Source organism: Ovis canadensis, chromosome 7, assembly GCF_042477335.2.
Source record: "Ovis canadensis isolate MfBH-ARS-UI-01 breed Bighorn chromosome 7, ARS-UI_OviCan_v2, whole genome shotgun sequence".
In the NCBI taxonomy this organism is placed as follows: Eukaryota; Metazoa; Chordata; class Mammalia; order Artiodactyla; family Bovidae; genus Ovis; species Ovis canadensis.
This window is the reverse complement of record NC_091251.1, coordinates 32,215,903-32,240,140: the sequence shown is the minus strand read 5'-3', so window position 1 is coordinate 32,240,140 and position 24,238 is coordinate 32,215,903. Positions and strand designations below refer to the sequence as shown.

The window sequence follows — 24,238 nt, the reverse complement described above, 5'->3', positions numbered from 1 at the left end:
AGCACTGAAAACAAACACTGTAGCAATAAACCTCCCGATTTCACAAGAGACTAACTATACCTTGCCCTTAATCCCTGCTAACCACCAAACCAATGATCTAGCAACATAAAATTACTGAACTTTTCTCTCCTTTCATCTAGACCTGAAGCATTAGAACATAAGCCCACAAAAGTTTAAAAAAGTCTGTATCAACCAGCAATACTGAGCACACACAGACACCCACTCCAGCACTCTGGCCTGGAAAATCCCACGGAGAGAGGAGCCTGGCGGGGCTACAGTCCGTAGGGTCGCAAAGAGTCAAACACAACTGAGGAACTTGTCAAGAGACCTAGGAGCTAAAGAAGTAATTGTTCTATCAACTGAAGCAAAATATAACAGGGGCAATAAATGCAGACTGCACATGATGAAAAATGAGACAAGTGTGAAATTTTCTCATAGAACACAAATAAGAATGATGATGAAAGGGGCATTGCAAGACTCCAGCTTCCAGGAATGACAAAGTAGATGATTCGCATCAACCCTTCCACTGAAAAGAAATAAAAAGTTAGACAAAATACAAAAGATCTGTGTGGGGGCAATCAAGGTCATGAGGAATTACGGGACCAAGCTCTAGAAAATGAGAAAATCCAAATAAATAAATCTCGTATTTGACGCTGTATTTTTTTCACCTAGAGGTATCTGTGGATTCCAAAGGCCACCACTGCTGAAGAGACTGAGAAGATGAGTGAAGCTTTTGACAGATATAAGCCCTGAAGGGACAAAAACTGGAGTGAGGGCCTGCCAAGGAGGAGGGTCAGCTCCTTAAACTGTCAATTAGAACCTCAAAGGGCTACATACAAGAAATAAAGGTAAACCCAAAATATTTCAGCTCATAAATTCTGAAGCCCAATTTTCAATCATCTCAATCCCTGAATGGATTAAAGTGATCTGAGATTGTTAGTGACTTCATATAACCACATACCAGAAGAGAAGCAAAGGTACATCCTTTCTGGGAGAAGGATTTCATACACAATCCCTGACACTCAATCACAAATAAACAAGCACATAAAAACACACAAAAATCCTTAAACCAGAAGAAATAACAAATACAAAAGCAAATCTTCATGGGAACACGTATGACAGGATGGATTAAAGGAATAAAGATACAATATAAGAATTTCAGCAGGGCCCTAGAAACTATAAGACAAAATAGACAATCTAGATTTGAAAAATGCAATAAATGAAATTAAGAAATCAATAAATAGAGTGCTGTCTCTGGTTAGAATGTAGAAGGTCATAAGAGACTTGCTCTTACCCAATAGCCAAAATAGGACAGACCAGCTACAAAAACTACAGTTGTTCTGAACCCATCAGAATGATGTGGATTCAAAAAAGCCAGACTAGACTAAACTACAATGGGGAAGAAATATTTGAAGAGATAATGGCCAAGAACTTTACAGAAGTGATTAAAGTAATCATTCCACAGATACAAGAAACTCTGTAAGGATGAAAAACACAAAGAAACTGACAACGAGGCTCATCACAGTCAGATTTCTGAAAGTCATAGATAGAAAGCAGATTTTAAAAGTGGTACCCAAAGGGCAAAGAAGAAGAGAAGCACATTCTCCGCAAGAGGAAAAATAAGACTTATGTCTGATCTCCCACCAGAAATAGAGTTCAGTGCACAGTGAAATGACATTCTTAAAGGGCTGAAAGAAAAAACCGTCCACATAGACTTCTACATCCACCATCCCCCACCAAAAAAAAATTAAAGTTGAACATGAAACAAAGGTTTTCAAACAGACAAAAGCTGGATGAATTCATGTCCAGCAGACCTGAACACTAAAGAATATTCTCTAGGCAGAAGGAAATAATCCCAGATAGAAGCTCAGAGATGCAGAAAGAAAGAGCAACTGATAAATAAAAACAACATGAGTAAATCTAAACCAGTGATGACATAAAATAATAATGTCTCATGGATATCAAATATAAACATAACTAAAATATGTAACAATGGCAACATAGAAATTAAACGAAAAGGAAAAATAGAATTAAGGTGTTCTAAAGGCCTTTTATTACCCAATAAATGGTAAAAGTAATGAATCAAAGATATATTTAAGAAGCACAAGATGAAGAGTAAAAGAATATACAACTGGTAAACTAAAAGAAAAAACTGCAACCAAAAAGAAGCAAGAAAAATAGAGAGAAAAGAGAACACAGAACAGGCAAAGAAAATAAATAAATAAATAAAATGGGAGATTTAAAGCCAAGTATATTAGCCATTATATTACATGTAGTAAGAGCCCTAGAAAAAAGGCAAAAACTGTCGGTGTAAATAAAAAAGAAAACCTAACAATCTGCTACATATAAAACATAAGATTACAAAACAGGCTGAAAATAAAAGGGTGAAAATTCTTCAACACTAATCAAAAGACAGCTGATACTACTATATTAATATCAGAAAAAGTAGACTTTAATCACCAGAAAGATAACAATCTAAATCTCTATGTGTCTAATAACAGTCTCAAAACCATAAAGCAAAAATTAACACACCAAACAAAGAGAAATAGAGCATCATAGAGAAAAGAGACAGAGCAAATATACCTATCTAGAATTCCAGAAAGAGATCACAGAGTATAGGCAGTAAAGTAACAGAAGAAATCTTCCTACCTTGAAAAAGATAAATGTGTTCAGAACAACAATAAAACTAATAAGAGAAATCACATCGTACACACATTTTAAGTTAAATGAGTTCAACCATACATGAAAGAATAGGAAATAATTTAAACAGAACAAGCCATTCTACCTGCCCTTCCATATAAGCATGCGATATGAGATATGAACTTGTTCTACTTGAGCACAGCTCCAGTGTGCCTCTCTTAGTATGCATATCTCATTCCACTTTTAATTCTAGAGTTTAAAAAATGGTTTCGAACAATGCAAATCTTCCTCTTTATGTAGTGATCAACAACAAAAAAATGTTGTTTCAATGCTAAGAAGAAAAGCTATCTAAGCCCAACTTATTGAGAGATGAAATATCAGCCTCCAAAGTAGGGCTCCCATGGAGAAGGAAATGGCAACCCACTCCAGTGTTCTTGCCTAGAGAATCCCATGGACAGAGAAGCCTGCCAGGCTACAATCTATGGGGTCACAAGAGTCAGGCACGACTGAGCGACTAAGCACAATGTAGGGCTTCCTAAGGAATGTAAAACAGGAAAATAATAATATGCAATCTTCATATTGCTGGCTGAATTTAAATCTAATGCCTAACCAAAATGCAACTCCATGTACCTACTTTCTAAAAAGGAAAAAAAAATCAATGAATAAACTTCCATCTAATCATATTCTGGTGAAATTTCTAAATCTCAAAGTTCACACACACAATTCTACAAGTATACAGAGGTTTTTAAAAAAGATGAGGGTATAAGGGTACCTAGTAGACATTAATATTATATACAATATTGAATTGGAGGGGCCAAGGGGCTGTCCAGTGAATTCTGAAGAAAAAGACTGTAACATGAGAACTTCATATCAAAGGCCAAAATATTATGCATATGCAGAGGCAAATTTAAAATACTCTTAAAGTGGAACTACATATCGAGTTATTACCATATTATCTGATATTTTTACCCACAAATTTTAATTGCTGATAGATAAGACTGATTCTTGAAACTACAAAATCTCTTACATAAATACACCTACTCTGAAGTAGTAGTACACTATTCCACAAAGCTTCTACAAAATTTTTTAAAAATAAGGATCTCTTCAGTTCAGTTACTCAGTCGTGTCCAACTCTTAGCAACCCCACGGACTGCAGCACGCCAGGCTTCCCTCTCCATCACCAACTCCCAGAGTTAACTCAAATTCATGTCCATTAAGTCAGTGATGCCATCCAACCATCTCATCCTCTGTCATCCCCTTCTCCAGCCTTCAATCCTTCCCAGCATCAGCGTCTTTTCAAATGAGTCAGTTCTCTGCATCAAGTAGCCACAGTATTAGAGTTTCACTTCAGCATTAAGTCCTTCCAATGAATATTCAGGACAGATTTCCTTTAGAATGGACTGGTTGGATCTCCTTGCAGCGCAAGGGACTCTCAAGAGTCTTCAACACAACAGTTCAAAAGCATCAATTCTTTGATGCTCGGCTTTCTTTACAGTCCGACTCTCACATCCATACATGACTACTGGAAAAACCATAGCTTTGACTAGATGAACTCTGCTGGCAAACTAATGTGTTTTTTTTTAATACGCTGTCTAGGTTAGTCATAACTTTTCTTCCAAGGAGCAAGAGTCTTTTAATTTCATGCCTGCAGTCACCATCTGCAGTCATTTTGGAGCCCAAAAAATAAAGTCTGTCACTGTTTCCACTGTCTCCCCAATTATTTGCCATGAAGTGATGGGACCAGATGCCATGATCTTCGTTTTCTGAACATTGAATTTTAAGCCAACTTCTCCACTCTCCTCTTTCACTTTCATCAAGAGGCTCTTTAGTTCTTTGCTTTCTGCCATAAGGGTGGTGTCATCTGCATATCTGAGGTTATTGATATTTCTCCCGGCAATCTTGATTCCAGCTTGTGCCTCATCCAGCCCAGCACTTCTCATGATGTACTCTGCATAGAAGTTAAATAAGCAGGGTGACAATACACAGCCTTGACGTACTCCTTTCCTAATTTGGAACCAGTCTGTTGTTCCATGTATAGTTCTAACTGTTGCTTCCTGGCCTGCATACAGATTTCTTGGGAGGCAGGTAAGGTGGTCTGGTATACCCATCTCTTTCAGAATTTTCCAGTTTGTTGTGATCCACACAAACAAAAGCTTTGGCATAGTGAATAAAGCAGAAGTAAATGTTTTTCTGGAACTCTCTTGCTTTTTCAATGATCCAACAGATGTTGACAATTTGATCTCTGGTTCCTCTGCCTTTTCTAAATCCAGCTTGAACATCTGGAAGTTCATGGTTCATGTACTGTTGAAGCCTGGCTTGGAGAATTTTGAGCATTACTTTGCTAGGGTGTGAGATGAGTGCAATTGTGCAGTGGTTTGCGCATTCTTTGGCATTGCCTTTCTTTGGGATTGCAATGAAAACGGACCTTTTCCAGTCCTGTGGCCACTGCTGAGTTTTCCAAATTTGCTGGCATATTGAGTGCAGCACTTTCACAGCACCATCTTTTAGAATTTGAAACAGCTCAACTGGAATTCCATCACCTCCACTAGCTTTGTTCATAGTGATGCTTTCTAAGGCCCACTTGACTTCGCATTCCAGATGTCTGGCTCTAGATGAGTGGTCACCACCGTGCTTATCTGGGTTATGAAGATCTTTTTTGTATAGTTCTTCTGTGTATTCTTGCCACCTCTTCTTAATATCTTCTGCTTCTGTTAGGTCCATTCCACTTCAGTCCTTTATTGTGCCCATCTTTGCATGAAATGTTCCTTGGTATCTCTAATTTTCTTGAAGAGATCTCTGCTGCTGCTAAGCTGCTAAGTCACTTCAGTCGTGTCCAACTCTGTGTGACCCCATAGACGGCAGCCCACCAGGCTCCCCTATCCCTGGGATTCTCCAGGCAAGAACACTGGAGTGGGTTGACATTTCCTTCTCCAATGCATGAAAGTGAGAAGTGAAAGTGAAGTCACTCAGTCGTGTCTGACTCTTAGCGACCCCATGGACTGCAGCCTACCAGGCTCCTCTGCCCATGGGATTTTCCAGGCAAGAGTACTGGAGTGGGTTGCCACTGCCTTCTCCAGAAGAGATCTCTAGTCTTTCCTAATCTATTGCTTTCCTCTATTTCTTTGTACTTATCACTGAGGAAGGCTTTCTTATCTCTCCTTGCTATTCTTTGGAACTCTGCATTCAAATGGGTGTATCTTTCCTTTTCTCCTTTGCCTTTTGCTTCTCTTCTTTTCACAGCTATTTGTAAGGCCTCCTCAGACAACCATTGTGCCTTTTTGCATTTCTTTTTCTTGGGGATGGTCTTGATCACTGTGTCCTGTACAATGTCACGAACCTCCATCCATAGTTCTTCAGGCACTCTACCAGATCTAACCCCTTGAATCTATTTGCCACTTCTACTGTATAATCATGAGATTTAATTTATATCATACCTGAATGGTCTAGTGGTATTCCCTCTTTCTTCAATTTAAGTCTTAATTTGGCAATAAGGAGTCCATGATCTGAGCCAGTCAGCTCCCAGTCTTGTTTTTGCTGACTGTATAGAGCTTCCCTATCTTTGGCTGCAAAGAATATAATCAATCTGATTTCAGTACTGACCATCTGGTAATGTCCATGTGTAGAGTTTTCTCTTGTGTTGTTGTAAGAGGGTGTTTGCTATGACCAGTGCGTTCTCTTGACAAAACTCTATTAGCCTTTGCCTTGCTTCATTCTGTACTCCAAGGCCCAATTTGCGTATTACTCCATGTATTTCTTGACTTCCTACTTTTGCACTCCAGTCCCCTACAATGTTTAAAAAGACATCTTTTGGGGGTGTTAGTTCTAGAAGGCCTGTAGGTCTTCATAGTACCATTCAACTTCAGCTTCTTCAGCATTACTGATCAGGACACAGACTTGGAATTACTGTGATACTGAATGGTTTGCCTTGGAAACTAACAGAGATCATTCTGTCGTTTTTGAGATTGCACCCAAGTACTGCATTTTGGACTCTTTTGTTGACTATGATGGCTATTCCATTTCTTCTAAGGGATTCTTGCCCATAGTAGTTGATATAATGGTCATCTGAGTTAAATTCACCCACACCAGCCCATTTTAGTTCACAGATTCCTAAAATGTCGATGTTCACTCTTGCCATCTCCTGTTTGACCACTTCCCATTTGCCTTGATTCATGGACCTAACATTCCAGGTTCCTATGCAATATTGCTCTTTACAGCATCGAACCTTACTTCCATCACCAGTCACATCCACAACTGGGTGTTGTTTTTGCTTTGGTTCTGTCTCTTCATTCTTTCTGGAGTTATTTCTCCACTGATCTCCAGTAGCATATTGGGCACCTACCGACCTGGGGAGTTCATCTTTCAGTGTCCTATCTTTTTGCCTTTTCATACTGTTCATGGCATTCTCAAGGCAAGAATACTGAAGTGGTTTGCCACTCCCTTCTCCAGTGGACCACGTTTTGTCAGAACTCTCTACCATGACCCATCTGTCTTGGGTGGCCCTACACTGCCTGGCTCATATTTTCACTGAGTGAGACAAGGCTGTGGTCCATGTGATCAGACCGGTTAGTTTTCTGTGTGGTTTTCATTCTGTCTGCCCTCTGATGGAAATGGGTAAGAGGCTTCTGAAAGCTTCCTTATGGGAGAGACTGACTGAAGGGGAACTGGGTCTTGTTCTGATGGGCATGGCCATGCTCAGTAAATCTTTAATCCAACTTTTTGTTGATGGGTGGGGCTGTGTTCCCACCCTGTTATTTGACCTGAGGCCAAACTATGGTGGAGTTAATGAAGATAACTGGACTGGAGTGACTTTGAGGAGATACCCCAAGTTGAAGGGCAAAGGAGAAGCCCCAGCAAGATGGTAGGAGGGGCAAAATCGTGAAATCACATTTAGAATCAAATCCCATACCTGCCAGAGATGCTCAGAAGGCTCAAACAAACCTTGGGTGCACCAGAACCCAGAGACCCCACAGAGAGTGAAACAGAGTTGTGTCTGAGTGTCTCCTGTGGGGTACAGGTCAGCAGTGGACTGCTGCAAGGGCAGGGGCTCTGGGTGCAGTAGACCTGGGTACGGCATAAGCCCTCTTGGAGGAGGTTGCCATTAACCCACCATAGAGCCGCCAGAACTTACACAGGACTGGGGAAACAGACTCTTGGAGGGCACAAACAAAACTGTGTGCACCAGGACCCAGGATAAAGGAGCAGTGACCCCACAAGAGACTGATCCAGACTTGCCCGTGAGGGTCCAGGAGTCTCTGGTGGAGGCAAGGGCTGGCAGCAGCCTGCTGCAGAGCTGGGGGCACTGAGTGCAGCAGTGCATGCTTGGGACCTTTCGAAGGAGGCCACCATTATGTTCATTAACTCCACCATAGTTTGGCCTCAGGTCAAATAGCAGGGAGGGAACACAACCCCACCCATCAACAGGATCTCTTGATAAAAGTAGCAAAAATTTAATTGCTCAAAACTTCCCGATACACATCATCCTGAAGCTTATTTCGGCAGTTCTGAATAAAATCCAGAGAAATCAAATGTTTCAGAAAAGATACTCATGATGCCTAGCAGATTTTAGGAAACAAATATGTCACGATAAGGTCAATTTTCAGGCATTAAAAACTGGAACAAGCACTACCTCCAGCTTCCTTTCTAGCATCAGAATCTTTAAAAGATTATCTGGCCTATGATTTCATCATCTAATAATCACCCCTCCATTTCATAACAAATGATAAACTTCAGAGTAACAGAAGTGAGCCTTTTCAAGAAACAGTTTCCTGATCAAGAACATTCTGCCTCAACTCCTACTGCTCTTCCTTTCACTCTCCTTGCCAGAAGAGCCTGCCCAAATAAAAATCTTACTCATGCCTTCAAAACCAGCTCAAGTCTTACCTCCTCCAAGAAACTTTTTAACCAGACACTCCAAACTAAACAAATTTTTATCCTTCCCTACATAAATTCACTCATTTAACAATCTAGTAATACGTGCTAAGTCACTTCAGTCGTGTCCGACTCTGTGCGACCCCAAGACGGCAGCCCACCAGGCCCTGCTGTCCCTGGGATTCTCCAGGCAAGAACACTGGAGTGGGTTGCCATCATCAGATAATATAAACCAACTTATATAAATTTTATCTAATTTTCATGTATCTTTAGCTAGCATCTCCATTTGGTTTATAAAAATAATAAAAAACAAGAGTTTATGTTTAATGAGTAATTAAGATAAACCAGGTTCTGTTCTAAGCATGAACACACAATTCATTTACTGCCTACCTCAGTTCAGTAGAGTGGTAAGTTATTACATATGTTATTTATAGCAAAGAATTACTCAGAATTGTCTTTGTAAGCCTCCCTCTCCCTGCCTAGCACTCTAACCTAGGGCCACGACATGCACGTAGAGGTAAGGGAAAATAACAAAGATTACTTTATCATTATCCCATTTATTCACACAAATGTTTCTAAATAAGATATCCAGGAGCTAAATGAATTTTATCATTTTGCATAGCTCTGATTCTAGGTACTTACCTTTTTCTGCAGACACAGTACTACTTCATTCCTTTGGACACCCAATGAAGGGTATACTTTGAAGTCTTTGCCCTAGGTTTTCTTCTTCCTTCCTCAGGGAAATGATCTTGTCTCTGTAGCTCAGTGGGTAAAGAACGTGCCTGCAATGCAGGAGACCCGGGTTTGATCCCTGAGTCAGGAAGATCCCCTGGAGAAGGAAATGGCAGCCCACTCCGGTATTCTTGCCTAGAGAATCCCATGGACAGAGGATCCTGGCAGGCTACAGTACATGAGGTCGCAAGAGTTGGACACCACTTAGCAACTAAACCACCACCACCATGGCTTGAAGTATCACCTCTATTAGACAACTCTTGAACCTACATTTCTAGCCAGACCTCCCAATTCTGTAATACCTTTACAGAGACGTTATGCTGGCATCTCTGTCTCAGGGTATTCAAAAATGGAAATCAGATCCTGTCCCTTAAACCTGTCTTTCCTGTTGCATCTTTAATCCACTTTCCACTTTAAACCACCTTGGTATCTTGAGACAAACCAGCCTTCAAATATTTGATTAACTGAACTTATTCTAAACTAAAAGTAGTTACCCTGTCTTAAAAGAGGTAATACCATGTTTCAACTCCCATTTTTCACTCAAATCAATGATTAAGATTTTTTTTCCTTCAAAATAGAACCGTTTGAAAGTTTATGAATCCACATCAAGCAAATATTAGCAGTGGCTAGCAGAAGTCGGGTAAGCAGACTGACTCAACTACTCTGTGTGCCTCTCATTTTGTGAAAACCACAAGTAGCCATGCGAGTTTTGACAGTAGTTTTAAATTGTTCCTATTCTTAAGTATATTATCTAATTTATATTTATAAATGAACCATCAATTTGAGAAAGGATAGGTGGCTCAGGGGCTAAAGCATCTGCCTACAATGCTGGAGACCTGGGTTTGATCCCTGAGTCGGGAAGATCCCCTGGAGAAGGAAATGGTAACCCACTCCAGTATTCTTGCCTGCAGAATCCCATGGATGGAGGAGCCTGGTGGGCTACAGTCCACAGGGTTGCAAAGAGTCGGACACGACTGAGCGACTTAACTAACTAACTAAAGGAATAGGAACAAAAGACAGACAATTCTCAGAAATAATATAAACCATTAACAAAAATCTGAAAGATGCTCAACTCCATTAATAATTTTAAAATATAAAATTTAAAGAGATATATTTTATTCATCTATCAGACTGACAAAGCCTGAGGTCTGAAAATAATATTTTGGCAAGTGTGTGGATAAACAGGCTGTTGATAGAGAAAAATCAGCGTTTTGAAGAACAACTTGGAAATAACTAGCAAAAATTTTAACACACGCAGTTTTATCCTACAATTCCACCATTTACAAACTTATTCTATAGTATATTCGAACATGTGCGCAAAGACATTTGTTAAAGTGGGTTCACTGCATATGATTGCAATAAATAATTTGAGAACATTAAATGGAATTGGTTAAATAAATTATGACACACCTATAAAATACCATGTGACTATCAAAATAGCTGTGATAAATTATATGTACTTACAATGGAAAGATGTCCCAAAACAAGCTGGAAAACAGAATGCATGGCACAATCTCACTTGTATATGTATATATTATATAAAGATTTAATTGTATACATAAAACAGAAAGTCCATAGCTATTAAAAGTGATTATCATTTCTGGGGAGTGGGTTGAAATATATGATCTCATTTTATTTTACATATTGTTTGAAATTTTTAAAATATTTTTTATTTTCTTAAAATCAAATCAACAATTAATGTCACTCCCCAAATTTAAATTCATATAAATATTTGAGCCATCAGGGTTTAAAATGCTGCTAATAGAGAAATTCTACAGCCTGAGGGGCAGGGACTAGCAGAGAAGAAACCCTGCCCTGTCACCTCACCTCCCTTTCTACTCACATTTCCTTTTCTCCCACCTCAAGGGCCGAACTGGACTCACACGGATACTCTGAAATGAGATGGGACTCCAGAGATTTCTGAGGGAAGATATCTCTTCCCAGACAGTGACTGTATCTATAGAAGGAGGGGCAAAAGAAATGGCCAAGGGCAGGAAATATCCATTAGCAGAGATGGAAAGGAAAAGAAACTCCTCAGTCTGGCTGAGACAACCACTCCTGTTTAAGAGAAGATCTTTGTGTTCTTATACTTATTTTACATCTTCTTCCTTACAAAGGTGACTAATTGCTGTTGTTAAAGGTCATTTCCAAAATAAGTCTTCCAACCAGTTCTGACCAACTATGGACTCAGAAATCAGATAACAGAGTTTGCTAGAACTACACGTGAATTAAAGATAAACAGGCTCTAAACAAAGACTTCGGGGACGCTGAGAAACTTATTTACTTTGATATACAGATTTTGATTATTTCTTTTATCCTCTAGTCTTCAGCTGTGTTTTGGAAGTGAGGGTTCAAGACAGTTGACTTCTATGTAGTTGGGGTGTCATTAATAAAGGGGGCTTCCCTTGTGGCTCAGCTGGTAAACAATCCACCTGCAGTACGGGAGACCTGGGTTCAATCCCTGGGTTGGGAAGATCTCCTGGAGAAGGGAAAGGTTACCCATTCCAGTATTCTGGCCTAGAGTCAGACACGACTGAGCGACTTTCACTTTCACTTCACTAATCGCCACAATACACACCATCTCCTGGATATACAACATTGTGTAACTTTGAAACAACTAACAACACTCTTCAAACCAAAAGCTTTCAAGAATTAACCAAAAAGATCCTCAAATTTTAGTTTTTACCTGAAAAGTCATGCTACGAGTAAAAAATTATAAATAAAACTTGCAATTTGTTATTCTATTCCCTGAATTTGTATATGATAATATTATCATCTTAATTAGACCTTAATATAAGGATATATCTTGGTAATTTTTTTACTCACTCACTTTGCAGCTGAGAAACAAATATTCTGTATTCAGTTTCCATGAGGTTATCATTTTAAAAATTTACTCTGCTCAGGGCTCCTCTGTAAGTTTTATTGGCTATTACTGACCAGTAATAAATAAATCCTGAAAACCTGTACGATCAATCTCCGGATTTCCCGAAGACATGGAAGTAGCTGAACCCCTAGATGGTTCCATTATTAGCATTCTCATATATTCAAACATTCCAATAATCATTTCACTCAGAGGAAATGAAAAATAACTCCCTTTGAGACTTCTAGTCTACTGACTTGTTAAAACTAAGTTGGGACTACTCTAAACACATAGAACCAAAACTATGGGAAAAGCAGTACTATTATTTTGATTAACAGTAACACAATAATTCCAGAATTTGTTTTTCCACCTACAGTAGTAATTATACCTTCTCTCTCCAAATTAAGTTATTATCTCCGCTATTAGACCGAGGTTTCCTAAGGATAGAAAACATGTCCAATGAATCTTAGTAACTCCACAGTGCACGGCTTTGGCATAATTATACCTCCAAGATAACATGTTTGCAACTAGTCAAAACTACCTTGATTTTTAGTTTTGGCTATACAACAACTATCCAACTGACTACAAAATTAAATTGAAAATTTCCTGCCAAAAAACGAGTTTAAAGAAGTTATTTTTTAATGTCATCTGCAACAACAGGTGGAGAAGGCAGTGGCACCCCACTCCAGTACTCTTGCCTGGAAAATCCCATGGACGGAGGAGCCCGGCGGGCTGCAGTCCATGGGGTCGCTGAGGCAGACACAACTGAGTGGCTTCACTTTCACTTTTCACTTTCATGCATTGGAGAAGGAAATGCCAACCCACTCCAGTGTTCTTGCCTGGAGAATCCCAGGGACTGGGGAGCCTGGTGGGCTGCCGTCTATGGGGTCACACAGAGTTGGGCACGACTGAAGTGACTTATCATATCATACATAAAATGGATGAACAGGTCCTACTGTACAGCACAGGGATTTGTATTCAATATCCTAAAATAAACTATAATGGAAAAGAATATGAAAAAATATATATATAAATGAATCTCTTTTTAATAATAGCATTGTAAATCAACTATACTTCAATAAAAAATTTTTTTCAAAAAAAAGAGGTTGTTTCTCATGATTCTTTTTAATAGGAAAAGCAAAGACACAATGTGAATCTCAAACTGTCCAACTGCTAACTCTTTAAAAAGAAGAACTCAAGTACTGATTTTAGTGAAATAAGACATAAAAAGCCACTACCTCTCTCTCTCCCCTTTCTTTACATAAGCAAGTCAAAGGGAGAATCAAAATCTGCTCTTTTCAACTAGATCAGTAACCTTGCCAGTTTAGTTTACATCCCTTATAAGCCTAAAATTATCTAATATTTCAAGTAATACTGCAACTTAAAACATGTTACAACTGCTTAACACTGAAACTTTATTTCTTGAAATCAGCCCTAAAGCTATCTTTACACACAGGAAGTAAAATTATATATGACCATTAATAGGCAACTTAAAAGATTCTCCCAATCATATCCAACTTCACATTAGGGGGGAAAAACGATGTACAGTAACTTGGGCTTTCAAGAATGACAAAAGGTAATTCTTGAATCAAAGAACATAACTAATCTGTTCAAACACACGAATGGAACAGAAGTCAGTTAGCTGAGATAAACCTACCACTTAATTTTATAGACTTCAGAGTTATAAAAACTTGGAGATAGAAGTGACCTTTGAAATTACTTATTAATTAAGTAATTAATCTCTTCAGTTTCGAGTCAAAACAGAGAAGCTATGGGACCTGCATTTCAAAATATTGACCTTAAGTTCACAATTAAAGATGAAAATGTCTTGAAGAATCGTTAAAGTACAGGTCAATGATATTATTCTTAATGATCTCATTACTCTTTCAAAATTAATGGAACCCTGATTCCCACATACACAGAAAAATTACCTTTTCACCAATAATCCCATATGTGGGAATCCAAAATATAGAGGGAAAGACTATATGTTCATTACAGCATTTCCTATTAGAGCAAAATATTGAAAACAACATCAACATCCATAAAAGGAAAATAATCATTAGCAGCAGTATGCAGTATACCAAAGGTCAGTATAATGATCGGTCTTTGGACCAATAAAGAACTACACCTGAATGCCAACTTTTCCACATCAGAGCTGTGAGGCCTATGACAATTCACTTAATATTTCAGACTCAGTTACCTCACCTGTAGAATGGGGAGATATTACAATCTTCCTCACAGGGTTGTCTACTGGATTTAACACGTGTATTAGAGCACGGCACAGCACTTACAGCTCAGTGAGTACTCAATATATAGTACTTTTAGTGGCCACTATTAATATTGCACTGATCCACTGGAATAGTATACAGACATTTTAAATATTCTAGGAAAATCTGTAGGTAGTGGCATGGAAAGATTGTCAACACACTGTCAACCAAAAACAAATTGAAAAACAGTAAGTAGCACGATCTTGCATATGTGTAAAACACAAAACCATACACATATATAAATACAGAAGGAAAAGTATTAGAAGTGGTTATTTATGGGTTAAAAAAAGGAATTTGTTGGTGGAAGTTTTACTTTAGGTACTTTTTCTTTTCCTTCAAACAAACATGCATTTAAGTATTTTAAAAATTTTTAATTGATGATTTAAAGATAGTGTGGTAACAAAGAAAAATGGCATAATGTACATAAAAGGTTGTACATATACCACGATTACAACATAAAAATTATGTGACTAGAAAGAAAAATACCAAAATTATACCAGGAGGTCTATATGAAATTTTCTGTCTCTATTTCCAAAAATTTTTAGTCAAAAAATTCATTTGATTCAGAACAAATCCCAATATTGGGGCTATATTTTAATATCATCTTTCACTGCTTGTGTCCCATGACAAAAATCAATTTTGAAAAAGTCATAAACATAAGATTTTTTTTCTCACCTCATTAGCTCTCTGATCAACAAGATCTTAACTATAGTCATTTCCCCTGACTACTTTCCTATTGTTGATGCAATTTTACCCAGAAGCCAAAACACCACCAACTGCCTGGTAAACATCTCCCAATCACACAAAAGTAAGTAAAAAAAAATGAAGGGTTTGGCAAGAAAGACTACTAAATATAGAGCTTCCACATAATAAGATTAATATTATCTCTATATTTTATATTAGCAAGAAGTAATAAAGAAACCAACAATGATCAACGTTGGAAAAAAAAAAACTACACTTCCAAAAAATTTAACAGAATTATATTACATTTTTAAGTTCATAAAAAGCATTAAAACCATTCTTTCTACACAGACACTGTACTTTTCAGTTTATCAACAATTTTCTTAAGACACTGTATTCTTCTGATAACTCAGATAAGCAAGGTATTATTCTTGCCTGCCTACAGCCCCAAGCAGATGTATGGCAATGTATAGAACCATGAGTCATGTTCAAATCCTCAGCCTCTATATGGTAAGTCTTTTTTCACCATTCACATATAAATTTTCATATGGTTTACTAAAAGCAGTCACATTTCTAATCTCTGAGCACTCACCCTGCAAATCTATAAACTCTTTTATACTTCATTCTATTATGTAGGCAAAGCAGGGCATTAGCCTCTGTTTACAGATCAATTAGTATGATCACTGATCTTTCCTAAGATGACAAAACTGCTAAATACTAAAACTGCAGCATATCCAGAAAAAGATGGCCAAGCTCACAAAAGGTGGAAAACTAAGCAATATGAAGAGTGGTTGAAGGAATTAGGATGATTAATTTAGAAAGAAGAGGAGAAGCAACCCATACACACACACAAAATTTTTGTCATCAGACATGTGAAGGACCATCATACAAAGGAATCAGACTTGTGCTATAAGGCCCAGGAGTTAAAAATAAAAGATCCAGTATTCAATAAAGAAACAATTCGCGGTAATCAATTCTGCGCCAGATGCTTGTTTTACACCAGGTAAGAAAAATCCAAACCCTCAAGAGGTTCAGACTAGTAGAGAAAATAAGAAATAAGTGACACTACATGAAAAGGACTCAAAGAGCCATAGGGACACAGAGAGTGATGACTCTAAGTCTCTTTGGGGGTGCAGGCCAGGAGAGAAAAATTCACTGGACAGATGAGTGTGAGTTTCAAAAGTAGATAAGATGGGAAGTGGCATTACCAGGAAGAAAGAACAGCATGAACAAAGGCCTGGAGACCTGAAGTTAACCTGGAGAGGTGGACCACCGGGCACACATTAGAAGAAATGAGGTTTTAAACTGGGAGTGCGGGAGCCTGTGGTAAAAGACACAAATGCCTCACCATTTCCATGCCAAGAAGTTTATACTCGAACATGCAAGCTATGGAGCACTACTATGAGATTATAAGCAGCACGGTGGCATGCTCAGAAAAAAATATACAAGAAAGCTCATTTGGGCAGGCTAACTGTGGAGATAAAGAGATTAATTACAGAGCCACTGTTGTTACTCTCAGTGAGGTGGTGATGATTCAAGAAATACTTAGGAGGTAAAAATCAAGAACCATTGGCTATAGTTGGGGTTGCTCCCCAGGGAACCCCTGCCAATGCAAGAGACACAGGAGACGAGTGTTCAGTCCCTGGGTTGGGAAGATCCCCTGTAGGAGGAAATGCCAACCCATTCCAGTAACCCATCTTGCCTGGAGAATTCCATAGACAGAGGAGCCTGGCGGGCCACAGTCCATGGGCTGGCAAAGAGTCAGATACGACTGAGCACACACACACAAACCAGCTAGGGGAAAGAGGGAGGGGAAGAGTCCAGGGTGACTTCTAAATCTCAACTTGGTTGAGTAATGAACAGTGATGTCCAAGGCAGGTAACAAAGGAAGACAAGTCCATGTAATCAATCAATCAGTGTAAGAGTCCCAGACCAGAAACTGGTTTGTTATTGTCTGGAGAGAAGAGATGAGAGAAGAGGAGCAAAGATAAGTTTACCTTTGGTTTTATGTAATGTATGGTACCTCTTCAGTGAAGCTAGAGTGTGATACGTGAAGAGGGGACCAGGAGAGTCATTAGCTCAAATCAGCAACTGAAGACAAGTGAAATATACAGAATAAGATCGAACTCAGACACCAATATGCAGTGAGAAGATGAAAGAAAAACCTGAAAACAAATGCAGAACTGATTACAGGAGTACGAGATGAATCAAGAGATAGGGTAATACCTAAAAAAGGCAAGAAAAGAGAAAAAAATTCAAGAAAGATGGGGAGGGTGAAAAGTAAAGTTAAATGTACTGCATAAAACAAAGTTATGCTCTGTTAGTTTAAAAAACTAACAAGTTATTTGAAACAGGAACAGACTACTTTGTGAGGTAATGAATCACATCATCAAATTAATGATTCTGGCTGATAATCACCTATGCAGGATGTTAACAAGAGAAGTCTTACCTTAAATGAGAAGTATAGCTACATGGCCTCTATAGTACACCTCTGAACTCTAGGTCAAGGCTAGCCTCAGTGTCATTGTGACCTTTTATCAAATATTCTTCTGCAATTTGATCAGAAAATTGAATATTTGATTATTTTAATAAAAGCTTTAAAAAAACAATTTCTACGTTTCATGTAACTCAGAAGTAATCAATACTGAATTAAAACTTCTCACTAATTCTGCTCTTGGGATACAAAAAGTTGCCATTGAAAGTGTACACAGCTGATCGAGTCTCTTGAAACTGGAACTTCAGATTTCAAATGAGCTCTCACATTGTTTTCCGACCAGTCTCCATCCTGGCCCCTAATTCCACCTGTGCACCATTCCTCATCATTCTAGTCAGAGAAGACTCGCACTGCACAGGCGGCTCTGTCCTGTCCTCTTTCTCTTGGTCCCTGCACATCTTTCCAGTCATCTGCTTCTCCTTCCTTCCCGAAGACCATGTACCTAATCACTTCCAACCCTCTTCCACTGCTGACCATTTTCTCTCATCAGTCCTCCCCTTTCCTCTACCACCTCTCGTCTACCTAATGTTGGAAAAACACCCCATTTATCCTGCTGTCCCACACTCTATTGTTCTCCTTTTACTACCAAGTATCTCCATATCCCACCACCTATTTGCTATAGTCCCCTATAGAAAGGTGTCTAAGTCTACCCCTTAATGGAAATAAAAAATTTAAGCCACTGACAAAAGACATATGATTTACTGAAACAGCTTGTTCAGTCACTGCTGACTCCCTTTTCAATTCCCTAAATGTCTTTGCAGCCTGCAAATGAACTGACCAACCCTTCCTAGCTGCAGTTACTCCTTTTCCTTTTGCAGTGAGGCTGGATGGATTGTGGAAAGCACTCTGCAGAGAATCAGAAGATTCAGGCTCTAGACCCAACTATACCACTAATTATCTGCGCGTCTCCTCATCTCTGCTCCTACTAAGATCTCACTGCTGACATGCTGACACCCAGTCTAGGTTAGGTCCCTGCAGTCTAAGCTTTCTCAAAACCTAGTCTTCTCAGTAGTGCTTATCAGAACAACTTAATTACTATATAATTAGTATTTAAATGGCTGTCTTTCCTAAACACGCAGGACTGCAAACTCCATGAAGGCAAAGTGCACACTTCAGCCATGCTTCTCACCTCTTATCAGCACAAAATAAAAGTCCATCAAATGAATAAATGGTGAAATAGTTGTCATGACTTCCTTAGAGACTTCTTGTTTTTATTAATCTAAAATTACTAGCACTTTACTTACAAAATTACTGACAAAATTTTAAACAGAAACTCCTACCACAAACATGATGAACTATATTTAAAAATTTACATATAAAATTACATAAGTCTTCTATGATAGCTATATTTTTCTTGCTTATCCACAAGAATAGAAAGGGGTGGGTCAGGTACTTACATTTCAGGACCAACATGTATACTCCAGGTTGAATGTACAAGTGTAAGCTTGATACTAAAAACCTATTGTTTATGTAGCTGATTTGATAGTACTTTGGGTTTAAAACTTTTTAACACTGGTAAAACCTATGTGCTACATATACTCTGAGGAAATCAAAAAAGAAAGCTTTTATCAGACAAGTTACATTGCAGTGTGATTTTAAATATAAACCAGGGGAAAATAAGTAGTAGTTTAGTTGAATAGAAGCTGCCACTGTGCCTGATAAAATGACTTTCAAATATAAAAATTTCAGCTCTCATGCAACTAGGTGAAAGTTGTCAAGTTTTATGATACACCGCCTTGGTCAAACAATTTAAACAGATTACATGCTAATCTGCCCTTCTGGTGAGTGTGTCCCGCTCCTCAATTATACAGTAAGGTCCTTACGGGCAGGTTTGGCGTTTTGTTCATTGGTCCCCTTAAATAAATAGGGATGCAGGTGATTTCAATAATCTATGATCTACAAAGCCTGAAAATAGCTTTTGTGGATAACTATATTTAAATATTGCCACTTGAAAACAACGTGCATATACTTAAAATCGGATACTTAGACAATTCCCTAGGTTAACAGCCCGATAACAGGCTATAAATATTGTTGTAATCCCCAGGAAAGACGAGGTATTTTCATAACGGAAACACTAACAGATATAATCACTTGGAGCTGTTCTCCAAGGCGCTCTCATCGTTAAGTCAACACCACCAGTTACGGGGGGTGAGTCGTATCCCTCGGACACCCTGGCTCTTCCGCTGCCTCGGGGCTGCAAATCCCGCACGAGGAGTCCCTGGAGATAACCAGCGCTTCCCTGGGACTTCAGCTGGGAAATCCCTGGCCAGGGAATGCGGAGTTCAGGCCGCCCCCCCTTTCCTGAAATTAATGAATTGGCCATACGATTGTTTATTTAATGAGGTGTGTAGTGGCCTCTACTGGTGCTTGTGTGAGCACAAGAATGTCCCACTCTTACAAGTGGGATGAGCCTTGGGGGAGGGGAGGGAGGCGAGGGGTGAACCTGCCTCCGGGTACAAAGCGCACAACTAGACCCAGGAGCCCCCGATGCGCCCCCACCGCCGCCCCTCTCCTGGCGGCGCCCCAGGCTGCCCACTTCACTCTCCACCCTGCGCGATCCCCTTTCTCCTCCGCAACCCGAGACGAGACAGAGAAGTTCCTGCACGTTTCCTCCTGGATCCTAAACAAAAACACCGCAGCCGCCGCCGGTGCCGGTACCGAGCCCCCGCCCCCACCCCGAGCCTCCCGGGTCGGCGCCCCGCGGCCGCCGCTTACCTGAGGACTGCGGCGGGGAGCCGCTCCTGGCGGCCGCGACGCCTGGCGCCCGGCGCCCGAGCAGCAGCAGGCAGCATAGCCAGAAGAAGGAGGTGCTGAGGAGTCGCCAGGCTCCCGGCTCCGCCGCCATCTCTTCCCGGCAAGCGGCAGCGGCGGCGGCAGCACCGCGGAGCCCTCGCCTCCTTCCCTCCCGCGCGCCTCAGCCGGTCCCTCGCTGCAGGCTTGGCTCCCGCGGCGGCCGCCGCCGCTGCTCCAGCCCGACCCGGCCCGGCCCGCGCGGCCCCTCTCGCGGGAGGGGAGACTCGGGGGCGCCTCCCTCCTGCAGGGAGGCGGAGAGGGGAGGAGAGCGGAGAGGGGGGAGTCAGTACATTCCGGGGCTGGGGGGTGGGGGGGCTGGGTCCGTCTCTAGGTTCCAGGCGCCGCCACCCGCCGCCGACTCCGGCTCCACACACACCAGCGCGAGGGGGGCGGAGACCGCGGGCGGCAGGGGTGGGGGGCGGGGACCCCGGGCGCGCACCCCCGCGCACGCGCAGGCGCGCGTCTCCCTCGCCCGTACCCTCTCGGCTCCGCGCGCGGCCCGCCCCCGCTGCAATCCCGGCTGCCGCCTCGCGGCCGCGGCGACAGGCCCATTCCCCTCCCCCTTCTCCCCGGAGCCGCGGACGGGCGCGGGGAGCGCGCGCCGAGAGCTGCTGCTGGCGTCAGGGAAACCCCGGAGAAGCGGATCATCCTCCTCCTCCTCCTCCTCCTGCTCCACCTCCTCCTCCACTTGGCCTCCTCGCACCCGGGAGAAACACACCCCTTCTCTTCTCGCCGCCCGCCTCACCTCCCCAGACGCCTCTGGCTGCGGAGACCAGAGGATGAGAGGCGCTCCGAGCCCGGGCTTGTCCAGGAGGCCGGAGCGGGTGCGCACCTCTTTCAGCCTGGGCCCGGCGCCTCTATATAGGGCCTCAGAGGAAACCAAATGGCCTCCGGGAGGAAACCTGGGTGCGCAGAGGGTCGGCGCGGGGATTTATGTGCCAGCCAAAAACAATAGCGATCCCGCCCGGCTCTTGCTGGGACCTGGCACGGCTCCCGTGAGAGGGGGCCCACCGCGCCGCCGCTGACCTCCTGCTTCCCGGCCGGGCTGCCCTCGCCGCGAGCTTCCCCAGGACAGTGCCAGGTCCGCCCGGACCGCGGGGCCCGCGCCCTCACCCCCGGCTCTCGGCCGGGGTCCAGGGAAGCGGAGCGCAAACAAAGGTGCCGGTGTCCGCTCCACCAGCCGGTGCGGGGGCCTGGGCGGAACCCCATGACCCCCTTTGGGCCGATCCGCGGGCTGTACCTGAGACCTTTTACCTCTACCTTTGCGAGCCACCTCGCGTTTTCGATCCAGGAAATCACATCTCTTCGCTGGTGAACCGGGAGCTGGAGCGTTGTGATTTTAAACCACTTAGTAATCGTGAGGTAGAACCAGGCCACCCAAAGTTAGGAGAAAGCAGTTTGTCCTTACACGGCTGATGAGATTACTGAAAATCGTACAGGTTGCACCCATGGAAAATATTTTGAGAAAAAAAAAATTTGTGTGGTTATGCACTTGGAGAGTCATGTTTGATTGTTAATATGAGTTAACAATTATTCTGTATACGGTATACTCAGTAATCAAAATGTGTTGCTTTCCACAAGTAGATGGCTAGTTCTCTGCCTTCCATAGCCCTCTGTGCCATCTCGTAATTACTTTCTCCCTTTATTTTCTTTTATTCTGAAGTGACAAAGCAGTGTAAGCTTTGCGGTAACATTGGGAGGGATAAGCTCAGAATCCTCGTAAAACCTCTCAAATCATCAAAACAGTGGAATCAGAAACCCTTCGAAACAATTGACTCTTAAAAGAGCAAACACAGGCTTATTGTTTTCCACTAGGGAAACAATCTAAATATCTTTTTGTTTTGGTTAGACTTGTTAACCAGCAAAAATATTTCCTAAATACTCCTGATTGACCTGTTAAATTAGAAATACATTACTTCCCAATTACTTCCCAAGTATTTGCTTAATTAACCTTTAATAATCACATCATTATTCAGTTTTCTGAGATAATTAATGAGAAAGCTCTTTGGAAACTATAAATTGCCTGGCAAATGTTAATATTCAGACATTATTTCTAAGTCTGGGAAATTTTCGTTGTAAATATAAAATGCGTGATGTGGGTTCTAAAACAAAATTTGCATTTATCTCCCAAGTTCAAAAAATATATGATTTGTGACTAATAAAGTAATCAGATTGATTTTCATGTATGACCTTTGTGAACTGTCTAGTTAATTGATCAGTCCACTGTGTGTATCAGGGTTAAATCAAAACTTTAAAGCACTTTGTGTAAAATAGGGTGACTGAGTTGTATATTGCTGGATTGTGCTTAAATCACAGTTTTAACAAAATCCACTCTAATTACTAATAAATGGAGCCCCAGATTAAAAGTTACAATTTTGTAACTATTCAAGAGTAAGATCATAAAGTAAGCCAGACACACTTGAATTCAGATCCTTCACCTTGTTTCAATGTAAATGACTTTGTAGAGGTTCCCTTTAAAAATCATCACTTGGGGTAATTAATCTCTCTTTTCGTTAGTAAGGCATCTCAGAAAAGATTTTCTTAGGCATCATATCATTTTCATTCTCCAAACAAGATTTTCAACTAATATCTCAATCCGCATTTATATGAGTAGTGAACATATTTTATGTAGTCTAAACTATATTAACCTATGAAGTGATATTAAACCATTCATGAAATTAACACTTTTTTTTTTCATCTAAGTAAAGTTAGAACGTGAGGCCCATGTTCAAGGAATAGTGCACAAAGACACTTTTACAGCAAAGAAAACAGACTGGCCATTGTGTTAGCATAAGTTATCAAAGTACAGGCCAAAAATAACTAGAGCAAATATTCCTGTGAAATTTAAGTGTACTTTGATAGAAAAATTAAATGAAAATTTAATAAAGCCTATGAATATAAAACTTAGTAAGAATCTTATTATCTGTAGGATTACTTTTCAACTTTAGAGAGGCAATATAGTTCAGTGTTTAATTGTTGGCAGTAATTAGGTGCTGCAGCTGATTCCCTGGCTGAAAACCAGTATCCAAGGTAGGAAAGAAAGCTAGCTCCCTGACAAGTAGGTCCCAGTATAGAACATTTCCTAGTCACAGCACTTTTTAACTAGGAGTTATCCATCTCTTAAGAACATGGCTTTTCTTCTGCGTAGATGTTGACATTTTTACATTTGCACTTTACACGTGTTCTTGCCTGGAGAATCCCAGGGACAGGGGAGTCTGGTGGGCTGCCGTCTCTGGGGTCACACAGAGTCGGACACGACTGAAGCGACTTAGCAGCAGCAGCAGGTAAGAATTTCTATTTCTTCCTTTCTCTTCCAAAAGCCACCTGTTCTAGGGAACCATCTCTGATTAAACCCAGTTCAGAAGAATATGTGCTCCTTAAGGACAAAGCCTTCATAGTATTAATTTTGCTTCTTACACATTTCTTTAGTTAATCACATATATTTAGTTCAACAACAGACTATGAATTCAACAACTATTATTGAGGACCTCTTATTTGCCAGATGTGCTGAAATAATAAAATTATTGGTCCTTTCATTTTAATGTCTATAATGCCTATGTCTCGCGTCCTTCCAGGTGTTAGGAGAATGCAACGGTGAGCCAGATAGACAAGGTTCCCAGCCTAGCAGGAAAGATAAACAATTATAACAAAGAAGTGTGAAGAGTGTTATGGTAAGGAAAGATAAGGAGTGTGGGAAAACATAGTAAGTGCATCTAATCTGACTAAATTGTGTGTGGGGGCAGGGGAGGAGAGAGGAGGAGGGATGAAGAATTAGAGGAGCACCATGAGTCTCTAAACTGAGAATACAGAAGGAGAAGGGTAGGACTTGACTACCCCTGCAGCGGGAATTGACATCAGATTCGCATTTTAGAAGGATTACTCAGGCTGCTTCATGGAGTGCAG

At 40.8% G+C, this 24,238-nt stretch overlaps 1 protein-coding gene across 4 annotated transcripts in view; it reads right to left on the bottom strand.

Annotated features, from left to right (window-relative positions):
* NEO1 (neogenin 1) overlaps nt 1–21,408 on the bottom strand; it is a 237,560-nt gene extending 216,152 nt beyond the window's left edge. For 3 of the 4 annotated variants that reach the window (XM_069595574.1, XM_069595575.1, XM_069595576.1), the window contains exon 1: nt 20,258–20,905. In XM_069595574.1, the coding sequence (XP_069451675.1) occupies nt 20,258–20,387 (130 nt within the window). In that variant the 5' untranslated portion in view covers nt 20,388–20,905. Of the gene's footprint in view, nt 1–20,257; nt 20,906–21,080 lie in introns of those variants that run through there. The other variant, XM_069595573.1, reaches the window with a different exon arrangement.
* Between the last annotated feature and the right edge of the window lie 2,830 nt (nt 21,409–24,238).